This window comes from Branchiostoma floridae, chromosome 2 (genome assembly GCF_000003815.2).
Source record: "Branchiostoma floridae strain S238N-H82 chromosome 2, Bfl_VNyyK, whole genome shotgun sequence".
NCBI lineage: Eukaryota > Metazoa > Chordata > Leptocardii > Amphioxiformes > Branchiostomatidae > Branchiostoma > Branchiostoma floridae.
The window spans coordinates 24,908,660-24,931,182 of record NC_049980.1 but is presented as its reverse complement, the minus strand read 5'-3'; the positions used below and the strand labels follow the sequence as shown (position 1 = coordinate 24,931,182).

General features: G+C 42.9%; 1 protein-coding gene across 4 annotated transcripts in view; it reads left to right on the top strand.

Annotated features, from left to right (window-relative positions):
• The first annotated feature begins 545 nt into the window (after positions 1-545).
• LOC118410102 (fibropellin-1-like) overlaps positions 546-22,523 on the top strand; it is a 27,420-nt gene continuing 5,442 nt past the window's right edge. Inside the window, exons 1-23 of one of the 4 annotated variants that reach the window (XM_035811603.1) lie at positions 546-666; positions 1,265-1,350; positions 2,822-2,953; positions 3,251-4,595; positions 5,014-5,189; positions 5,375-5,616; positions 5,830-6,116; positions 6,389-6,518; positions 6,927-7,068; positions 7,291-7,490; positions 7,628-7,799; positions 8,011-8,124; positions 8,431-8,553; positions 8,898-9,020; positions 9,165-9,287; positions 9,408-9,530; positions 9,775-9,900; positions 10,135-10,257; positions 10,534-10,656; positions 11,911-12,030; positions 12,459-12,597; positions 16,488-16,618; positions 16,763-17,555. In XM_035811603.1, coding sequence (XP_035667496.1) covers positions 1,275-1,350; positions 2,822-2,953; positions 3,251-4,595; positions 5,014-5,189; positions 5,375-5,616; positions 5,830-6,116; positions 6,389-6,518; positions 6,927-7,068; positions 7,291-7,490; positions 7,628-7,799; positions 8,011-8,124; positions 8,431-8,553; positions 8,898-9,020; positions 9,165-9,287; positions 9,408-9,530; positions 9,775-9,900; positions 10,135-10,257; positions 10,534-10,656; positions 11,911-12,030; positions 12,459-12,597; positions 16,488-16,618; positions 16,763-16,956 — 4,464 coding nt within the window. In that variant the 5' untranslated portion in view covers positions 546-666; positions 1,265-1,274 and the 3' untranslated portion in view covers positions 16,957-17,555. Of the gene's footprint in view, positions 667-1,264; positions 1,351-2,821; positions 2,954-3,250; positions 4,596-5,013; positions 5,190-5,374; positions 5,617-5,829; positions 6,117-6,388; positions 6,519-6,926; positions 7,069-7,290; positions 7,491-7,627; positions 7,800-8,010; positions 8,125-8,430; positions 8,554-8,897; positions 9,021-9,164; positions 9,288-9,407; positions 9,531-9,774; positions 9,901-10,134; positions 10,258-10,533; positions 10,657-11,910; positions 12,031-12,458; positions 12,598-12,823; positions 12,955-16,487; positions 16,619-16,762; positions 17,556-22,523 lie in introns of those variants that run through there. The other 3 variants (XM_035811604.1, XM_035811601.1, XM_035811602.1) reach the window with 3 other exon arrangements.

The following is a 22,523-nucleotide window of genomic DNA, read 5'->3' as shown; positions in this document are numbered from 1 at the left end:
TTAGAACAACTGTACTGCTGTCCAGCAAAGGCTAATAGATCTAACTATATACTGGATATCACTCTCTGTCAATACAGAGTACGGCTAGCAAAGGTGTGCGATATGGCTTTATGATGATGGGCCACCCAGGATATGGAATTGCGTGCAGTTGTGTAGGACAAACGAAATGACTTTTGAAAATGTTAAGCATAGAAAGGGAAGCGTCGAAAATTTAACATTTGCATGCCACAAGAGCACACTGTCTTACGCCACCTGTTACAATTGACACTGGTTACTTTCTATAGAGACCGAGCAATTTCGGTACAGGTGTACCACTTGACCAAGCGAGGAGACAAAATACATGTGATGTTTTGTCGAAAGCCCAAAGAAAAACACTGAAATCCTTTCGAAGTTCACACTTTTTCCAAATTGGAGTGAAGTAACATGATATCTTATTTCCTCGTGGTCACCGTTCTAATATTTACCTATGACGTTTCCTTTCACAATTGTGTCCATTGATCTATACGAGGAAATGTCCCGTATAAGGATTAGCTCCGCCCACCTGTCCGTTTGCTTACAAAGGCGTTGGCTGTCCCAGGAGGGTATAAATATCCTTCCTCCTGGAGTGCGCCATAAAGCAGTAAGACTGCAGTTTTACAGCGCGTCTTAAGTTCCAGACCTGTCAAGGTAAGAACTTTACTGTTTTATCGTTTCTTCTGGCCATGTTTGAGGTTTAGTTTGTACAAAATCGTAACTTGTGTTGTTTCATTCTGTACTTCAATCATACATCAATCATGTACTTCTGTACTTATATTAATTTTTTTACAATTTTTCTCTTCAAATTCGTCACGTATATATAATTTTGTATCCTGGTCACACAGTTTCGACGAAATTTATATCTTACATTTGTAAACTGTTAGTTGGAGGAACGGGAAAGTCGTTCTCAGGTGCACGCTGAACTATGTGTTGTATACCCGAAGTGTCTTTGGAAAACGCGTACTGCAACATTCAACTAAAACGACTTTATGGGGGTCGGTGGTTGACGTCCTACCCCTATTTCAAACACACGAATGTTCATGTAGGGGATGCAACAAATGAGATTCTATTTGACGTTCTGGTATGGGATGAAGTGGTGACACTCATGTTTAGCCTCATGTAGTGGATGGAGGTAAATTGTTACAACCAACTTTCGACCTCCTGCACGAATCTTAGGCATGTTTATATAGTAGGAAGTATACGTTGTATGTTGCTCACATCATGTATACCTGTTTTGTGTATTGTCCAGTGTATACATTATGGCGCGTGGTCCATGGCTGACGGGCGTGACATCATTCCTGGTGGTTTACGTGCTGGCGTCGGTGCAGGCACAGGGTGAGTAAATACTAATCTCCTGGCAGATTTACCAGTGGCAAAGCTGGCCAAGGAGTGTCGCCGGCCAAAGGGAGCCAGCTGGTCACTCGGACAGGTGGAGGAAGCTAACCCATATACTGGACATTTCCTTGTGTAGAACAATGGACGCAATATGGCGAAAGGAGTGAAATAGTGTCATTTTCTAATATTTGCCCCTGGCGCCTCCTTTCACTACTGTGTCCATTGTTCCACACAAGGAAATGTCCTGTATATGGGATAGCTTCCTCCACCTGTCCTAATGCTCTTTAACTGGTCGTCTATACTCCTTGGCCAGCTTTGATACTATCTTATGCCACTGGCAAATCTGCCTGGGGTTTAAGTAAACACACCGACTGTTCTTTTCTTTTGTACTATGGGTTTTGTAGTGCTACAAGTATTTGATATCATGGGACGAATTCATATAACGTTATATCTTGGACAACGTTACTAGATTTTGCTATCTGTGCTGAAGAGAAAGCCGAGCGGAAAATGTCAGGAAAAGATTATTTTGGAAAGTTTGTACCCTTATTTTTCTCCGGATCAAACATTGTCATATTTTTTAGCTTTGTAAGCTGGTACGCTTGAACGAGTAAGTTGAGACATAAAGTGTGATGCGCGCTGAAGTCGAACAACATAAAGTTGGTGTTACATGTATTTGGACACGAAAAGTCGCGTAACGTGAAGACAAGAGTTTGTGTTTTACCAATAAGCTTTTAAACAGAATAAAAGCTCATTAGTTTTACAATAGTTTCCTTATATACTTGCACAGTTGTTACATAGGTCTTGATCGATACACTTGCGATTAAAGCTGTTTATCTAGAATAAGCTGTATTTTAGGAACTTTTGCTGGAACAAGGGTGCGTGAAAACTGACATGGGTACGGGAAGAAAGCAACCGTCTTGAAATAGGCAAACTTTTGTACCTGAATGTATGAATAGTCTGGTCACGCCATGATCACGTTAATAGGCCACTCTTTGTGGTATGTTAAAAACACTCCAAAGCTTTTCGGCCTGAACCCATTTTCTGTTCCTACAGGGCGATTCATATATAAATCATGTCTCTGTAGCTTACTCAACTGGGGAGGGTAATTTAGGGAAGGGGATCTCGGTTGGGGCTACACTGGTCTCTCGGAAGGGACATAAACTGAGGGTCCCGTATTCGAGAAGGTGCCTCGGGCACGTTTTTAAAGGGAAGGGCTAACAATCTCCCCTGTAAAAATGTACCCTGCTACTGGAACAAATAAACTTGCTACCCTGCATATCACTAGACAGTGTAGTAGTAGACACTACATATTCCCCAAGCAGAGGCGTGATTCGCGGAGATATAGTAGTAGTCTCTCAATTTCCCGACTACTACTATATCTCCGCGAATCAACCTGTGCTTGGAGAATAGCGAACAGGGTCATTCTTATAAATGGGTTTGTATTGATATATAGCTTTTGCTTTTGCAACAGTTGTAACAGACCCGCCCGACGTGAACGAGTGTCTCAGCAGTCCGTGCCGAAATGGCGGGACGTGTCTGAACGGGAGAGGCGAGTACGCATGTCTGTGCGCTCCTGGGTGGAAAGGCACCAACTGTGAAGAAGGTAACTTAACAGTATTCTTATTTCTTAAAACTCTTTATCAGTATTACTCTGAAGAAAACACTGAGAGAAATTGTATCAACTTACATTCTATCTGCAAGATGGGGAAAACATTTGTTCATTTCAAGGGATTTGACGACGGACAAGTGTGCGAAGACGCGCACGCGTGTATGTGTTTGTGCCAAAAAAAGTGTCCTTGAGGTTCTCTTCTATGGTTATCTATCCACAACTTGGCGTTTTACGGATCGGATGATCCAAACTTAGAATCGGTACTTAAATGTTGACGTTGTCCCTTGTCAGTGCTCACGTCTCCAGACAACAGAGGAACAGAGTTTGTGGTCGGCTTCCTGCAGAACCACGGGTTCAGCGAACTCGAGCTGTTCATCACCAGCGCGAGCACAGAGCCCGCCAACGTCACCATCACCGCTCCAGGTGCCAGCTACACGCAGCAGCTGGTCGTGACAGACGCAGCTGTGCAGGTGGTCACCCTGCCGCGCTCCGTCATGCTGACCGGACACGAGCGGGCTCAGAAGGGCGTCCTCGTCACCGCCGACCGGGAGATCATCCTGTACGGCGTGAACAAGGAGAGGCACACCACGGACGGCTTCTTGGGTCTTCCCGTCGACGTACTGGGCAGGGAGTATTTCGTAGCTTCCTACAATCCTGCTTTCCGGGAGTATCCGTCCGAATTCGCCATCTTCGGTGTTGAAGACGGCACCTCGGTCAGCGTCACTTTGAAGGGGAGAGTGTACCATGACGGCAGGGACTACTATTCCGGGAGCGTCATAACGTTCACACTGGACCGCCTAGAGGCTGTGCAGTTTCAGGGCAGGTACCAGTCGGACCTCACAGGCACCCGCATCCTATCGGACAAGCCGGTGTCCGTCATGTCAGGCGTGCGGTGTGACAAGGTGCCCAACCAGTTCGCCGCGTGCGATCACCTGGTGGAACACGTCCCGCCCGTCAACACCTGGGGACAGCGCTTCGTGACGGTCCCGCTGGCCGTGCGGCGAGCAGGCGACATCTTCCGACTAGTGGCCGCCAGAAACGGCACCACTGTCAACGTCACGGGTCTACCACCTCGCTCGCTGGACGCTGGTGACTTCTGGGAGCTGGACCTCTCGTCCAGCACGTACAAGACCATCACCTCATCGCAGCCAATCATGGTGCTGCAGTACAGCAAGGGGCAGGACTCGGACGGCATCACCACCGATCCCTTCATGATGTACCTGCCGCCGGTGGAGCAGTTCGCCGCCGACTACACCTTCGCCACGGTCGACGCGCTGTCCACGGCCTACACCAGCTACGTCAACATTGTCATCAAGACGTCACAAACGTCGGGCCTGACGTACGACGGCAACCCGCTGTCTTCCTCCACGACGTGGACTCCCATTCCGGACACCGATCTGTCCGCCACGCAGCTTCACATCGGCACCACGGGGACACACAAGATCAAGCACACCTCCGCCATTGTCACCTTCTCCCTCTTCTACTACGGCTTCTCCTCCTACGACTCCGTGGGGTTTCCCGGGGGTCTGCGATTGGCCAGCATCTCCGGAGGATGTGATGTCACGGAACCAATGGTTGGCGACGGCGTCGACAACGACTGTGACCAGCTGGTGGACGAGGAACTACTGAATGGAATGTGAGCTACTAAGACTTGTGATGACGTTAATTTTTCTGATAATAGACCTTGTGTCCAATAAGTCTAATAGGCGTTACACAAACGATGTCTATGATCAAAGTTTTTCTTTTCTAATCTTGACATGCAATTTATAACACATGTAATGAACAAGCTTATCCTTTCCGGCGATTTTGTCTTCTTCTGATAATACCATGATCTTAGCTTGTTGCTTTTTACTAGAGTAGTCTCCTTTTGGGCGTAAATATCTGGAACACGATGGTTTTGCGTTTTATCCTTTTCCAAACAAAAAGGAACGTTGACGAAAAAAATGTCGCAAGTTAGGGCGAGATGCAATGTTAGTAAGAAGGTTAGGAAGCTTGACATAGTGTCTATCGGAAACTAAACCACAGAGCATCAACATAAATATTCTAATCCCCAGAGATGACGACGGTGACGGTCTTATTGACGAAGATCTCGCTGACGTGAACCATGACGTAGATGAGTGTGAGCTGGGACTGGACGACTGTGATCCCGACGCGGTGTGTGTGAACACTCACGGGTCGTACAAGTGCGAGTGTAAACCTGGCTTCACCGGAGACGGAAAGACCTGCTGGAGTGAGTAACTCTCATTTTCTTATTAATGATAATAGTGAGGGCGATCAATTTTCCTTTTGATCATTTCGATATGATTTTACAAATTAGACGAAAACCACCACGTTAAAGAAGCAAACTAGCATAGACTTAGCTTAAAACACGCTCTTTGTGATAGTTCTAATTTCTTCTTTGTTTTTTGATTGCAGCAAGGGGCACGTGCGCTGCCTTTGGAGATCCCCATTACATCACGTTTGACGGGCGCACGCACCACTTCCAGGGAGCCTGCACGTACACCCTAGCGCGGAACTGTCAAAACAACACACTGCCGTACTTCAACATCGAGACCAGGAACGAGAACCGCGGCAACTCGCGCGTCAGCTTCGTCACACAGGTCACCGTGGAGGTCTACAATCACACCATTGTGGTGGAGAAGAATAAGGTCGTCTATGTAAGTACGACAGATGCGCATGACCTTGGTATGTTTTGTTCTTTGTCAGGCGCCGAGCTAGACTAGTAACAGCGTCACCCTGAGGAAGGATACTGTGATATGAACACTATCTTCCTAGTTAGAAAAAGTAAAAGAGACGCACCGTGCTGAAGTCAATGCTTTATACATCAGAGACGTCTTCATTCGTTAGTTAAACATATTCCTTCTTCCCAGATTGACCAACTGATCACGACCCTTCCTGCCGAGCCGAGGGCTGGTCTAACAGTCAAGTTCGTCGGTCGCTACGTTACCATAGAGACAGGCTTTGGACTCAAGGTGTCGTTTGACGGGAGTCATCGCGCCGAGGTCATCCTGCCTGACCTGTACCAGGGCGCCCTCTGCGGACTGTGTGGGAACTACAACGGCGACGTCAACGACGAATACCTGACAGCCGGCGGCACCCTGGCTGGTGACGTAGTGACGTTTGGCAACAGTTGGCGGGTTGCGATTGAAGGCGACCAGTAAGTAATTTTTACCATGGCATGAGCACGTTAATGCATTTCGCAAGATATCGCAAATCAAGAAGGTATTCTAACCACAGTACCTTCGAAAACCACAGCCAAGAAGCAAAGTTTGACCCTATCTAGCTGCACAGAACATAAATAAGTAAACTTCTTGCTTGCGATGTGGCTTGTGGTGCGAAAGCAAAGATTAATCAAAGAATTTCAAAGATGAAAGTCCATTTTTGCCTTGCTACAACGATTTGACGGTGACATATTTGAAATCCTTACAGGTGTAACGAGAACCCAGAACCCATCACGCAGTGCAGCGACGCCCTCCAGCAGACGGTGTCGGAACTGTGCGGGATCCTGAACGACCCAAACAGCGTGTTTGCTCCCTGCTACTCAGCCCTCAACCCTGAGGTATGTACCCTCTTACTGCCTGTATCTTCTCAAATCTAGGACATCTTAGAAAAAGAATTTACTTTGTACATCGGTTTACCGTCTGCCTAACGATATGTACTTTGCTTACACTTACAGGAAGCTCTGGCTAATGTTACAGTTAGTGTGAGTTACATGTACATGTTTGTACTGGAAAGCCAGTTGGTCAGACTTCCCCCAACTTCTTTCACACAAGGTCCGCAACAAGACTTACAATGAACAAGTCTGCCCTTGGTGCTGAACGCCATCCACACGTCTATAAACAGATCTGTCCTTGGTGCTGAATACTATCCATCACACGTTCATATCTACCCAATCGTTTAGGGTTGTTTCCATTTTCTTGCCTTTAATGCAGGAGTTTACAATGTTTAAACTTCTTTTCCCTCATAGGGTACTGTTGAGACTTGCATGTACGACTTGTGTGCCCAGAACGGAGACATGGATTCCCTGTGTCACAACCTGGAGGCCTATACCGACTCCTGTGCCGAAGCTGGCATCAACATCGGAACATGGAGGAATGCCACCCTCTGCCGTAAGTTTGAGTTTGTGTGGTCTTAAAACTGCATGTAACTGCAATATGTACTTACGATGCTACTTGAACCTTATCCCTGCCACCTAACTCCATGACTAATGCAATGGTGTGCAAAACAGCTACTTTAGAGTGCAAAATGGTAAGACTGCAAAACATTAAAACCATTAATGTCCATCTGTAAAGCATCCTGAGTCATCATCTGACCTGAGATTTCCTTTCCAGCGCTCTCCTGCCCCACCAATAGTCACTACACCTCCTGTGCCAGCGCCTGTCCCGCCACCTGTACAGACGTGTCAGCGCCCCAGTACTGTAACCGCACCTGTGTGGAGGGGTGCGAGTGTGATGGAGGCTACGTCCTGAGTGGAGGGAACTGTGTTACTAGGCAAGAGTGTGGCTGTACTCGTGGTGGACACTACTATGCAGTAAGTGCATGACTTTCTGATAAAAGAAAAGTGCGACTATCAGTGCTATTCTTGAACTGTCTTCATTAATGGCACAACAAGTTATGATGATGATGATGATGATTCTTGATGTTTTGCTGTGATATTTTTTTCTAAAGGTTGGAGAAACCTGGGGAGAGGGTTGTAACCGCCGCTGCGAGTGCGTCAGCAAGAACAACATCCAGTGCACGGAGGTCGGGTGTGATCAGAACGCTTTCTGTGGGATCCAGAATGGAGTCCAAGGATGTCACTGCAACAGTGGCTACCAGGGCAATGGGTCATACTGTGAATGTGAGTATGATTGGCATAAGTATTTTTTGTGATAGACAAATTCTAGAGTTAAGATTTATTGCTGTTTTGCTGGTTATAATTTTATGATATCTTCCTTTATCTTCTTTCAGTGAGTAAGTTACTTTGTTCATGACACACTAAGTTGTTCAAAGATGAAATGTTAGATCAAGGAGGTTGTAAATCCCCTCTTTATTAAAACTGTTGCCTGTAGTTGTGGATGCCTGTCAGAACAGCCCATGTCACCATGGTGCCTGTGCTAACGACAACAGTGGTGGGTACGTGTGCACATGTGCAGCAGGCTGGACTGGACCTGACTGTGATGAAGGTGTGTATGACATGGCACATTTCCGTTGGAATTTCTTACTGGACTGTGAGGTAGTTGGAATCTAAAGATATGCGACATGCAGTTACATGCATTTGTTTCATTAAGTTCTTGGGGATCCAATTTCACATCAGAGAGAAAGTGGCATGTTTGCAATAGTTGACACAAGGGGTAGGTGGGCAGAAGACAGAACAAGCCTTTTGCAGTGGTTTCAAGTTTCCAGTGAAGATGTTATCGCAAGAAACAGAAAGTCAACATTTACAGCAGTCCATTATAATAACCTCTGTCACCCATTGTTTCTCCACACAGATGTGGATGAGTGCTCCCAGGGATCACACAGTTGCCATGCCAACGCCGCATGCTCTAACACAGATGGAAGTTTCACCTGTACCTGCTTGGGTGGCTATGATGGAGATGGCCAAACATGCACAGGTGAAGTGTGTTTGTTACACATAGACAGGCCTTTTTGTTTATAATGTATCTAGCTGTGAAGAGATGATGCCAGTCTTAAAGATGAATTTTGCATCTGGCACTGCTTCATATACATGTAACGTTACATGTAGTTTCCTCACACATGTAGCAACTAAGGGCTCCACACTAGTTCTAATAAAGTATGCATATTTCTTTACCGTCTGAAGCCCTGCAGTAGCATGCTGTTGATTTTTCTCATCTGAAACTCTGCTACACAGGCACCATGTCATCACAGTAGTGAATTAGATTCTTTCATTGTATAGTACTGTTGATATTTTATTTTCTCCTCTTTTTTTTTTACACAGATGTAAATGAGTGTCTGCAGGGATCACACAGTTGCCATACCAATGCCACCTGCACCAACACTGATGGAAGTTACACCTGTACCTGCCAGGATGGTTTTGGAGGGGATGGACAGAGCTGCACAGGTAGGGCACAGTTGTCCGTCCCATTTTCTAAAATCAAAACTAAAGTACCATAGAGTATCATTTCACAGAACAAGAAATGTGATTTCTTGATATTGTATTCCACAACATTTTTACGTTTTTTTCCCCCCCGATCATTTCCTTCAGACATAGATGAGTGTTCTTCAGGTACCCATGGTTGCCATGGTGACATGACCTGTACAAACACAGTTGGAAGCTACACCTGCACCTGCCCCGGTGGATTTGTTACAAATGGCAATGGATGCACAGGTAAGACAAGTTACAACAGTGGTTACAATGTATTTACTCCATGTGAAAAATTTAATAATGTACCTTTCTGACAATTTCAATGCTATTATAAACAATATGGATGATATTTCTTTGCCTCAGATATTGATGAGTGTGCCTCAGGAGCCCACAGCTGTCACCCTGATGCGTACTGCACCAACACTCCCGGCAGCTTTACGTGTGCATGCATGCCAGGGTACCAGGGTAATGGCCAGACATGCACAGGTATGTTGTACTGTATGTTGTATGAAGTTGTACTATGGTGCACTGTTTTCAATAAGAATATTAAAGTTTGAATAAGTTTTTTCCCAAGCTCCATAAACCTAGACTAGGTGAAGAATTTCTTTTCTTTTCTCTAATTTGTGGAGTTGTGTTTTATTGTTTCCTGTTACTTTATTATTTCTCCACATACCAAAATTTACCACCCTGTTGAGAATGACAATGATTTATCACTGTTTTCCATTCACAGACATCAATGAGTGCACAACTGGCTCCCACAACTGTGACCAGCAGCATGGCATCTGTACCAATGTGATCGGAGGGTTCACCTGTAAATGTGAGGAAGGGTACAGCGGAGATGGGAAGACGTGCACAGGTAAGTTGGAAGATGCAAAAAAAGCACTCAGAACAATGCAAGAATAATAACACTTGATGTTTGCAAACAAGTTTGTCTAGCTGCGGCAGCACAGTGTGAAAGAGACAGTTAGTTGTACAAGGTAACAAGATGATATGAAAATTATGAGTGTTTTCAACATCCCACAACAACAAAAGCAGAAACATTGTCTATAGCAAACAAGGCACTGATCTGTTTTATGGACTTTTGTTGCAGACCTTGCAGCCTGCCGCCCTGGTAGCAACTCCTGTGACTCCAATGCAGACTGTGTTACTGTTGGGGGACAGTACACATGCACATGCAGGAATGGCTTTACTGGAGATGGAATAACATGTGAAGGTATATGTCTGCCTCATGAAAATAGCAACTGTAGAAACCTTCTTATTTGCACTTCTGGGATAACACACCGTTGTAACTTTAGCCCTAAAGGTTTTATCAATTATTGTCCTTTCTAGTAATCAATGGTAATCTTTTCTTCTAAATAACTCTTTCACCAAGTTTGCTTAAAAGTATGTTGATGAGCTTCCATCTTTGACATGTAGATGTTTCAAATGCCATGAATTTATACACCAAATAGGGATAGGTTATCAACTTTTTCCTCCATTCTATCAACAGACATTAATGAATGCCAGTCAGGAAGTCACGACTGTGCTCCCTCAGCTGCATGCACCAACACTGTAGGAGGCTTCAACTGTTCCTGTCCGAGTGGCTACACTGGTGATGGCAGGACCTGCACAGGTATAGAACCCAGGGACATGAACTTAGACAGTCATTTCAGTACCAAGGAAAGATGCCATTGTGGCAGAAAAGCTTTTGCATAAAAGCATTTCCATGGTAATGCAGTGGCGGCGGCACCGGGGGGGCAAGGGGGGCGGCTGCCCCCCCGAAAAATATGTTGGGGGGGCGTCGCCCCCCCAGAAAATCAAGCTGAAACCTTGTGTATTTTTTTGATGATGGAAATATCTTTAAATCAAGCTAGTCTAACGGCAAAATTTATGCCTGAAAACGCAAGAAATGACGTTTCAGAGAGTCCTGATTTCAAAATTTCGTCAGAGTCCCTTGTGACGGCCCGCGTCTTTGGCCATGTCGGCGCAGGACAATATGTTGCGGGAGCGTCGCTCTCAAAAAACTTTTAAACTAATAGAAATTTTGCTATCGTACTTAGCTTAGTTTACAAGCAGAATGTGGCCCTCAAATGCTGGAAATGACGTTTTAGGCGGTCAAGATTTCAAAATTTTCTCCGGACCTCCCTAGCCGCGGATGACTAATTGTGCCTCCGGCGCTCACAACGACATGGTGAAAATTTGTTGAGGCTTGGGTCATCGCCCTCAAACATCTTTCTTTGACAAAAATGGCATTAGATTTAGCATAGTCCCTCAGCAAAATTTGTCCCTCAAAATACAAAAAATGGGGTTTCAGAGGGTGCAGATTTTAAAATTTCCCCAGACCAACCTTGCTACAGCTTGCACCTTCCGCACTTGAAATCGTGAATATATTTTGGGGGCATCGCCCTCGCTAAAACCATGCGTCTTTCTAACAGAATTGTCATCAAAGTTAGCTTAGTCTAGCAGCAAAATGTGCCCGTCAAAACGCAGGAAATGGCGTTTTAGAGGGTCAAGATTTCAAATTTTCCCGGGGGAGCATGCCCCCGGACCCCCCTAGGATGGTCGCGCCTCTGGCGCGACAGGTAGTGCCTTCGGCACTACATGTGCGGCAAAATTCTGTCAGTAAAGGGTCGCCCCCCCAAGCGAAATTTGCTGCCGCCGCCTCTGTAATGGCTACACTGGCAATTCTAGAATCTGTAAAGGAATAGTGATCTGAGTCTCAACCATGGAACATGTCTTAGCTAGCCATTTCAGAACCAAGGAAAAAGCATTGTTTTCCAATATCTGCAAAATGTCAGTCTGCTCTTTGGTGACCAGCAGGCTTTTTAGTTCATGCTGTTAAGCCTTCATTTTGTTAATTTTTCATATTTTCATTCCCATTTGATAGTGGATGTGACAAGTGACTGTGTGGACTCACCCTGCCAAAATGGAGGCACGTGCATGCAGGAGGACGGAGCTTACAGGTGCAGCTGTGCTGACGGCTGGGAGGGAAACACCTGCCAACTGTGTATGTATCACTTACTTGCTTTGTCAGCCATATCTGTCCTTGCAAAAAGGCCTTGTTTGTTGTGATATTGATAATTTCTAACAAATTGCATTCGTTAGAAATTGCAATCTATGACAATGGACAATGGCAATGATTGTTTAACCCCAAGCTATGTATTTCCTGGTAAGCTAATTGAAGCCTTTCTTTTGTCAACCTTTGCCAAAAGGCTCTTCATTTCTCATGATCCTGACAACTGCAATGACCACTCACTGTCCGGTTCTCACTCACTGTTCTATACATAATGTATAGAGAACCGGACAGTGAGTGAGTGAGTGAGAACATGTGTATGGTTGCTTGGTTGGCCAGACAGGTACAGGTTTACATAACAATCAAGGAACTAAAGTCATGAATTCCTGTATAACTGTTCAAGCATTTCTTCCTTTCTCCAGTCACCTGCGATGGTAGAGCCCCTGGGCGCTACAGGAATCCGGCTGACTGTGGGTCATACTATGAGTGTGTCACTGGACATCCTCTGTACCTGAGGGACTGTGCACCAGGGAATACAGCCTACAGTCCTGTAACAGACAGGTAGGGGGCGCTGCATAATCATTTACTGGTACATGGTTGTAGAGGCACCTATCACAAACCATCAAATGTCATTTGCTTTTCTGTATCACAGTGTATGTATATTTTCCTTCAAATATCATTAGCTTCAAGATTATTAAAAGTGCTTTATGGAGCCAAATTACCACAAGACGTGAAATAAACATCAATTTCCCTGAAAAAATGTGACATTAATGTTTGTCTTGCCCAGATGTGAGTGGAGTTGGGAGGTGCCTGGATGTGAGCCTCATTGTGATGTCCCTTGCCAGAATGGCGGCACCTGCACAGCTCCCAACACCTGCACCTGTACCTCTGCATTTACAGGAGACACCTGCCAGCAAGGTGTGTGGATGAAAAGTCTCTTTTGTGCAGTTTGTGTGCCTTTTGGGGGTAAATTTCCACATTGTCATTCTTAAAGCTAAAGAATTTATCTGCTTTAATGACTATGCTAACTGCTAATCTGAGCCTCATTATCACACATGCTTTCAGTGTATGATGATTTGAAAATTCACACATTGTCTTTTTTAGGTGATGGTGATGGTGGCAGCAATGCACAGAAAATCATCTTCCCTGGTCCAAGAGGTGTTGATAACTATGCCAAAATGGAGACCACCTTGTCTGATGACTTGACAAGCTTTACTCTATGTGTGCACATGCGCTCCAACATGTCCTCCAGCAACCAAATCAGTTTGGTCAGCTACGCAGTGGAAGAACATCACAACGAACTTCTCCTGTTTGTGAATGGTGGATTTAAAGTAAGTATTCAATAATTTCAGACATCAAGCCTTATTTATGTTGCATATGTAATGTTATTGATGTAAAATAAGTTTTACTCATTGCCCAGATTGTTCGAATCAGATCTATCATGACATTCCTGTTCATGTCATCATTTTTTTCCAGTTATATATACAAAGTCATACGCACATGGCGGACCCTGCCATTTGGGACAATGAGTGGCACACCGTATGTACAACCTGGCGCAGCAGTGACGGAGCTTGGCAGCTGTACGCAGACGGCGTGCTGGCGGCTTCCGGCTCTGGTTTTAACGTGGGAGGGAGAGTGCGCAGAGGCGGCACATGGATCCTGGGACAGGACCAGGATGTAGTCGGGGGAGGATTCAAAGCAGAGCAAGCTTTCATCGGAGAACTGTCAGAAGTGAACCTCTGGGACCGCGTGCTGTCACCAGCCGAAATAGGAGCAGACTGGGCGGCATTCTGTAATTACCATGGCAACGTGGTTGACTGGGAGACCACTAGCACCGCAATCTTTGGAGAGACCAGGAGGGCAGAGTATCAGTGCAGTAAGTAGTACAGGCTCATTAGTATACTTAACAGCTTATCTGTATAGTGTCATACATAATGTTACAGATATATGGTTATGCTCTGTGAGGTAAAAAGGAATCTGCAGCTTTAAGCAATGAAATTTATTGCCTAGGTGATTTCATGTGATTGCCAACAAGGTGTATAGATAAAAAGTCCCTTTTGTTCTTTTTTTTGATTCTTGAACATGCTTGAACATTCCTGAAAATGTCTTAGACAGGTATTTCAGCACCAAGGAAAGGTGCTGCCATAGAAGTGAATTTGCACTGTACTGTAGTTTCTATTTCTTTCAAACTTGCAGACTGTGATTCTGAGCTGTAAAGTCTATTTTGTTTGGTGACTTGTCTGATTGCTAATCTGGCCTACATTATCACATGTAAATTCAGCATTTGTCAGTTGTCAAAATCGTACGTGATCTTTTGCAGGTGCAGGACATGATGGCAATGATGTGCTAGGCGACTCACAGAAGATCATCTTCCCTGGTCCAAGAGGCGTTAGTAACTATGCCAGGATGGGAACAACATTGTCTGAGGATTTGACAAGCTTTACTCTATGTGTGCACATGCGCTCTGACATGTCCTCCAGCAACCAAATCAGCTTGGTCAGCTACGCAGTGGAAGAACATCACAACGAGCTTCTGCTGTTTGTGAATGGTGGATTTAAAGTAAGTATGCAATGTAAAATCTCTTCAGACATTAAACCTCTGCCATCTAATTTATCCTGTATTATTGGTTGTTGATGGTGGATATGTATTCAAACTGGGTTTTGCTGGTTGCCCAGATAATTAGGATACATGTAGATCTCTCATGACATTCCTGTTTGTATCCAAAGTCAGGCACCAGAATCCAGTTTTCTCTGTAATGAAATATGCCTTCATGTGAATATCTTATCAATCACATGTCATGATTTTGCAGCTGATAAAACACCTCATGTTTTTGTTTTTTCCAGTTATACATACAAAGTCATACACACATGGCGGACCCACCTGTTTGGGACAATGAGTGGCACACCGTATGTACAACCTGGCGCAGCAGTGATGGAGCTTGGCAGCTGTACGCAGATGGCGTGCTGGCGGCTTCCGGCTCTGGGTTTAACGTGGGAGGGAGAGTGCGCAGAGGCGGCACATGGATCCTGGGACAGGACCAGGATGTAGTCGAGGGAGGATTCAAAGCAGAGCAAGCTTTCATCGGAGAACTGTCGGAAGTGAACCTCTGGGACCGCGTGCTGTCTCCAGAAGAAATAGGAGCGGACTGGGCAGCATTCTGTAATTACCATGGCAACGTGATTGACTGGGATACAACTCGCATCGCAATCTTTGGAGAGACCAGAAGGGCAGAGTATCAATGTGGTAAGTAGAACAGGCTCATTTACACATGATATAGCTTACAGCTTTGCAAGACCTGCACAGACATGGGGACCTCTGAACCCTGGCATATGTCTCAGACAGGCATTTCAGCACCAAGGAAAGATGCTGCCATGATTGTCCACCTGCACAGTATTTTTGTACTGCATTTTTCCAATGTGTGGAATTTTGAACTTAAAGTCAGATTTATTAATAAAATAGTGCATAAGTGGCATATCTTCATCAATCATGAGATACTCCCTGTGATATACAAATTGCATATAATAAACAGTTACGATTGCTTCCCTTTGACAGATGCTGTGGATGTGACAAGTGACTGTGTGGACACGCCCTGCCAAAATGGAGGCACATGCGTCCGAGCAGATGGAGCTTACAGGTGCCACTGTGCTGACGGCTGGGAGGGAAACACCTGCCAGCAGTGTAAGTGTGCAGTGCACCATGAACTTCCTTAATTCAGTTTAACTTTGAGACTTTGATACTGTAATTCTTGAACTTTTAGTGCTAGTTGTTTGTTCACTGTTTCTATGGTGACTGCTGAAATCCATTAACAGTATTTCATTGCAAAAAATCCATCTATGGGCTGATCTTAAGCTTGTTGATATGCAACAAAAAATACTGGTTATCTATGACTCAAACATAAATTCGTGATAGAACGGGAGATATGGCAATGCAAATTTTTCAGCAGTGAATTATTTCCAAATCCCCTTTAAACAGGACAGTGAAATTCTCTTCTATAGCGTCCAACATATTGTGTTTCTGTTCTCTCCAGTCACCTGTCAAGATAGATCTCCTGGACGCTACCCAGCTGACTGTGGAAGGTACTATGAGTGCGTAACTGGCCACCCTCTTTACCTGAGAGACTGTGCACAGGGAGGTACAGCCTACAGTACTGTCACTGACAGGTAGGGGGCACTGTTTGACCATATACTGTAGTATACTGGCATTGGTTAGGAACCAAGGAGGTTAAAATATTACAAAGTTATTTCTACATCATTGCTGAAGCTCCCATACTTGTCATCTTGGTGTGATTTATAGATTTAGCTCTATTATCTTTGTCCCAAAACACCACAAAATTCCAAGTCTGTGCTTAACATTTTTTTACTCCATCTGATCAGTTTGGAGGGCTTGCTTAGAAATATACAATCACCATCAAGCCTACTTCGAAATTCTGAATTAATGTCTGTCCTCCCCAGATGTGAGTGGAGTTGGGAGGTGCCTGGATGTGAGCCTCACTGTGATGTCCCGTGCCAGAATGGCGGCACCTGCACAGCTCCCAACACCTGCACCTGCACCTCTGCATTCACTGGAGACACCTGCCAACAAGGTGTGTAGATGCAAAGTTCTACTGTTTGCTTTGTTAGCATCATGGCTTGTCCCATATTGGGTGATTTTGTTCCACCTGTGCAAATTGGTGCTTTTTGACATGTCAAACTGAATGTTAAATTAAATACTGTGCCCTCCCCTACAGCTGTCAACGCCTTCACGTGTGAAGGAAGGACTTCCAACTATTTCCGTCCCACCGGCCAGTGTGGCACGGAGTACTATGTCTGCATCCCTGGCCACAGTACTCCAACCACCATGAACTGTCCGGCTGGACTCATCTTCAACAACGCCAACCACGTGTGCGACTGGCCAAGCAGTGTGTCTGATTGCTCCTCCTGAGATTGATAATTTTAATAATAATAATGGTTTATTGGGTCCATTAAAAAGTACATGCAGGTTCGCAGGACTCAGAAATTGGTCCTGAATTGCTCATGTACTAACATAGTTGTAACAATTGGACAACATAACGAGGACATTTAAAATCATTTACAGTTATCAAACGTATCAAAATATATACAGATTTATATACAGATTGGGTTGACTGATAAAATCTTAAGATTTTGCATGGGGAAGATAAAGGAAATATGTACCCATTGTAAGGATCTTTATAAATACCTTCAAGGTGCAGAAAAGTTTTTTTGTTGCTACATGTACTTTACGCTACGTCTATGTACTACTAGATATAGTCATAGTCAACTGTCCGATGACTAACATCCTTTGTTCTTGCTTCAGTTTTTATATCATAAATATAATAATATAAGAGGGAAAGTCAAGTGGTTGACCTTCGGTTTAAGCCTTTTTTTTAAACTTTAACATTATTCATCACTATGGAGTTGAGTAGTATATGGAGGTAACATTAGGAAGTATTTTTTCTTGTGTGTTTTTCTGTGTGAAATATTGAATGTTTGTCAAATAAAGATGTTACAGGCTAATGGGAATGAAGGCTGAGTTTGAATCACTGTCAATTACATGAATGTTGCTTCCTTCCAACTCATGTATGAAAAGTACAAGGAAAGAAAAATCTGTTCATGCTCAAACCACAGAAGTTATGAAAGCTGGCAATGATAGGCCATACCTAGATGCCAAATGTCCAAATGGCTTGTTCTATTTCAGATTGAATAATTGGTAAAAAGTCTTTGCTGCCTGGGGGTCATGCATGACCAGCAACTCCCAAGGTCATTGTTCCCCAAAAGGTTATTGACCCTGCTGTGCTTCTTGATGGGTACTCAAGGTCAAGAAAATAGACCAGGTGAACTGGCAAACAGCCATATTGTGTTCACTGCAAGCTTTAAACTTTGTGTTCAACATGATATATTTTAATTTGTACAGCTGTCTACTATAAATGCAGGGACAATCTTCTCCTGTTAATGTCCCCTAAAATTTAGTAAAAAGCTCCAGACCTTGCTAATTGAGGTATGCAAACATTACTTGGCATTAAAGAAAGGACCTTCTTTTGGTTTTGTTGGTAGCATTGCCATGTCTCACTCATTATTATGAAAAACCTGAGTTTTGATTTTCTTAATGATTGGCAAAATCATACCAAAGAGGTATTCTGGAAATATCAATTAATTTTGTGCAAAAAAATCTGGGTGATGGTTTCGTGTCCACATTAGAATGCCCAATTTTGTGCATCATTTTTGACAGGAAAATACCCTTTTCCTCCAAAATTTAATTAATGAAATTGAGAGCTAGAATTTAGTTGTTCTTGAAGCTCATGTGATATCCTTTAATACAGTTTTTTGTGCTCCAGAAATATTTCTCAGAAGAGATGGTTGCTAGACTTGAGGGCGTACACTGCAGTAATGAATTGCTACCTAAAATAAGCTGGGGGTACAGACCGTGTGGAAAACAAGTGTTATTCAATGCCACCAAAGGAAAGCCTACTACATGTTGCTAAATAAATGAACAAATAGCCGTGCAGACTAAATGCTTGAATGCTAAGTTGTAACTTTGACCTTTGGTTACTCCTGCGGTTCCACCATAACAAGATCTGATGTCACTGAAATTGTTTACTAGAGGTCTTTGACCGCCTGAAACAAGTGTCATTTCAGGTCAAGATCACATTCAGTCAAGTTTGATACTCTAGGATGGAGCTTCAGATCTGTAGCCTGATCTTCAATATCTTTACACTGTATGATGTGCTTATCATATCATGAGTACACATCTCAGTCATGCTAACAAAATCCTGCATGACTTCTTTTCATCACAACATCATTGTGAAAATCAATCTGGCTGACTGCATTTCTGATTTTCAAAAGTTTTAGTCTTATGAAATCAGGTCTCGATCATTAGTTTGAAGCATGCCTAACAGTAACAGGAGCACTGGCATTGCAGCTCAAGTAGAAGTGTTTACCATCAATCTGAGGGAGAACACTGCTGCGGTTGTTTTCAGCAGACAATGCACAAGGTGCGTTGACCTTGTTGACATAATGCCTACACGCTTAGTCTTGCAGGCAATGCCAGGGTCAGCTTTGTTTTTCAGGTGGTTGCATAACTAACGTAAGCTATTCATAACATCCACAGCTTTACAGAGTACATTATGTAGCTTGTAAGAATAGCTTATGTACCTTGGTCCACAAAGATTTTAAAAAAAAGAATATGGTTAAATGTTACACTGAATTAAGTGCATAGCCATATTACTGCTTTTCTCCTCTTAATTCTGTCATTGCAAATGCAAGCCATACTGATCCAAAACTGCAAGGACAGTCAAACAAATTCAATTTTGTTATCAGTGGCCAAACAAGGAATTTTCATAATTATGTCTCATACGTCTCCACTTCTGATCACATAGACATACATAGAAATTTTGTTGCATGACATCCTATTTGAAAATCTAGATTTATGGATAAATGATAGTTTATGTACGGTTTAGTGTTGTTTGCTTCCATGTGCTACAGTTGATTTTCTGCATTCCTTTCCTAATTGTCTGCTGTCTCCAGAATCATTGCGACTTGATTAGATCTAACTAGTAGGAAAGGTAACAGTAACTTAGGTTCAAAGTGCACCTAACTACAACTTGTTTTGTTGGTTTGTAGTTAGCAAATGTAAACCACCAACTGCTAGCTTATCCACATTTCAATCTTAAACAACTTGAGGGAAGTATGATGACATTTACATGTACCTTTGTTTTGGATTCATCCACTTATTGCATTATCATAATGAATACCACCCAGTGAACTTTGAAATGCCCTTTGAAACAACTTTGTGACGCACAAGGAGCAGACAAATAATGTAATTAGCAGGGTTGGGCACAAGGTTGAACTGACCTTACTCACGGTGAAGGGTTAAATCTGGTGTAGGGCTCCTCTCCCGAATTACGCAGTGCCATGTATTTATGTCAGAGTAGTCTACTTTGTCATTGTACAGAAGAAAAATACAATAAAGATACATTTAAAAATTTATTCATCCACCAGTCTACAACAATTTAAAGTAACAGGAGATGGACATGTATTTGCAGTGTCCACACACTACATGTAGCAGCGATAGGGTGGAACATTTTTTACACAAGGACTGACTGACATGCACAAAATAACTATACTGCTGTGATCTGGCATCTCAAGGGACTTTGAATTTCCTGCAAGATGGAATGCTGCAAATGTTTTCTTGCAAATAAAAGAAGTGCAAAGATCGCAACACTGAATGTTAATACAGTACAATTATCAATTTGTAACTGAATATAGTATATGATAATTTCACTGCTTAGTTATAATCTCACAATATCAGGAGTAGGGTGTCTTTTAGCATGATAGCCCCTAACGTATATACTGCCCCATCCTGAGGAGTCTTCTACAAAACAATACTTGTTCTTATTCAAATTTTCATAAATGAACATTTGTTACTGTTTTGTGTCTTTCCTATATTAAAATCTTCACTTCGTGCCGAGTTATACATGTACCCAAATTGAGCTGTCATGTAAAATAAACCAGTCAAAAAAGGACTAATAACATATAACAAAATGTTACTGCTCTTAGCCTTACACACCTAGCTGAAAGGTTGCTTGTAACACTTGGAATGGTATGGCACAAAACCTACTACTAAGTACTGTCTGTTCACACTTTAAATTGCACCAAAGAGCTTTCATGGTAATAGCAGCGTATCCAAAGTCTTAGAGAAAAGTCAGTACAATAAAATCTCCTCAACTTAATGACCATCTAGGTGCTAACATTGGATATCTGACCAAATCGAGTTCCCAACAAGAATACATGTAGGAACCTCAACAATAGTTAAATAGAAGCTAATTTTGTATAAGGTACATTTTTTTCTCAGATTATGTCAAAGAACATCAGTAATATTTTGTCAGGAATATGCATGACTTTTTCTTTAAAATTCTAGGAAAAGTTCCTTTGTTGTGTACTACAAAATGTCAATCAAAATGTCAATTCTGACCATTTCATTGTGTAAAAATAAATGATAAACTAGAAAGGCCGACATTTGCTCGCGAGCAAATACAGCATATTGCAATCCAAGCAAAATGGAATGTGATTACTTGCATTAGACGATTCACAAGTTTGTAGAGACAATGCAGAGTCACATTGACTGAGTAGTTTAGATGTTCTTAGCCCCTACAAGGATAAAGTTGAAAATGCTTAACTCTACACACACTCTCACAATCTAAGTAACAAAGAAGAAAGATGCAAGCATAAGTCATGTACACTATTGAATCTTCTTGACAGCTTTAATTAAACAATTTTTGAAACCTTGTACTTGTCTTGCAATTTTGTTACCTGTTATAAATACAAAAATGCAAATACAAAGAAAATCGAAAAAATGATGCAAGATGAAATAATATACACTTTAAATCTTTACTTGAAACTTAAACAACTTCTTCAAAACTTTGCATAGCTGGCTGCTATCTGCCATGTCCTTCTGCAGCTGGCTGAGATCAGGTTTGACTGGTTCTTCCCTAGGCCCAGTGCGGCTTTTCTTTCTCTAGTTGGGTCCCATCTGGAGGACAGAAACAGGAGATTTGGTATTTAAGTCAAGCAGAAACATTCTGGTTTTTGACAAAGCTAGTCACTCTAAAGTGACAAAAACATACCACACGAGTACACTTTGGTGTTAATCAAAAACTATTTTACATTTGTAATCAAGTTTCAACGCAAAACAATTATTTTTCCATCTTGTCAAAAGCTTACCTGCTATGTGTTCCAGCATGATCTTTTGACTGCTTGACGCTTGAAAAGGAAAGGAAAAAAAATTGATCACTGACAATAATACAGCTGTGCAATGAACTATATGCAAAGTGCTTTCAAGATATAAAAAGTCCAAACCTATGGCTAGCAGGGCCTGGATAGGCTAGACTCGTGATCCTCCCTTTAGCGACTTCCAATTTCCAACCCCTCATTTGAGGTTACAGAGTAGGAGTGATGCACCTACCCCAGGAAATTGGTACATTCGGGCCCTCACACCACGACAAGGCGGAAGGATCGGGAGCCAATGTTTGGGCATCCCGGTGAGGGAAAAATAAAAGTTAAAAACAAAGGTAAACATAAAATATGTTAATAAAATAGTAACTAAAATTTGACAAAACATCAATCAAACTTCAAAACTATACATCTAGAACCCATATCAAAACAATGTTTGTGATGGTGAACATAAGACTTAAAAACGCTACATAGTTACTGATAATGTGCACACATACAACATTACAAAACAGAACATATATAATATAATATTAGGAAAAATTATAATAAAATGACCACAGATAGAGATTAGATAATTGGCTTATTGCTACAATTGTGCATTCCATTTAACAGATTTTTCTTTCATTATTTCTCTTCCTCAGCCCCACTCACAGGGGAGAGTCCTTTTTCCTTCCTCAACCCCAATCACGGGGAGAGCTATTTTTCTTTCCTCTACCCGAATCAAGCGCAGTGACAACAGATCATGGACCAGCATTCCTCCCC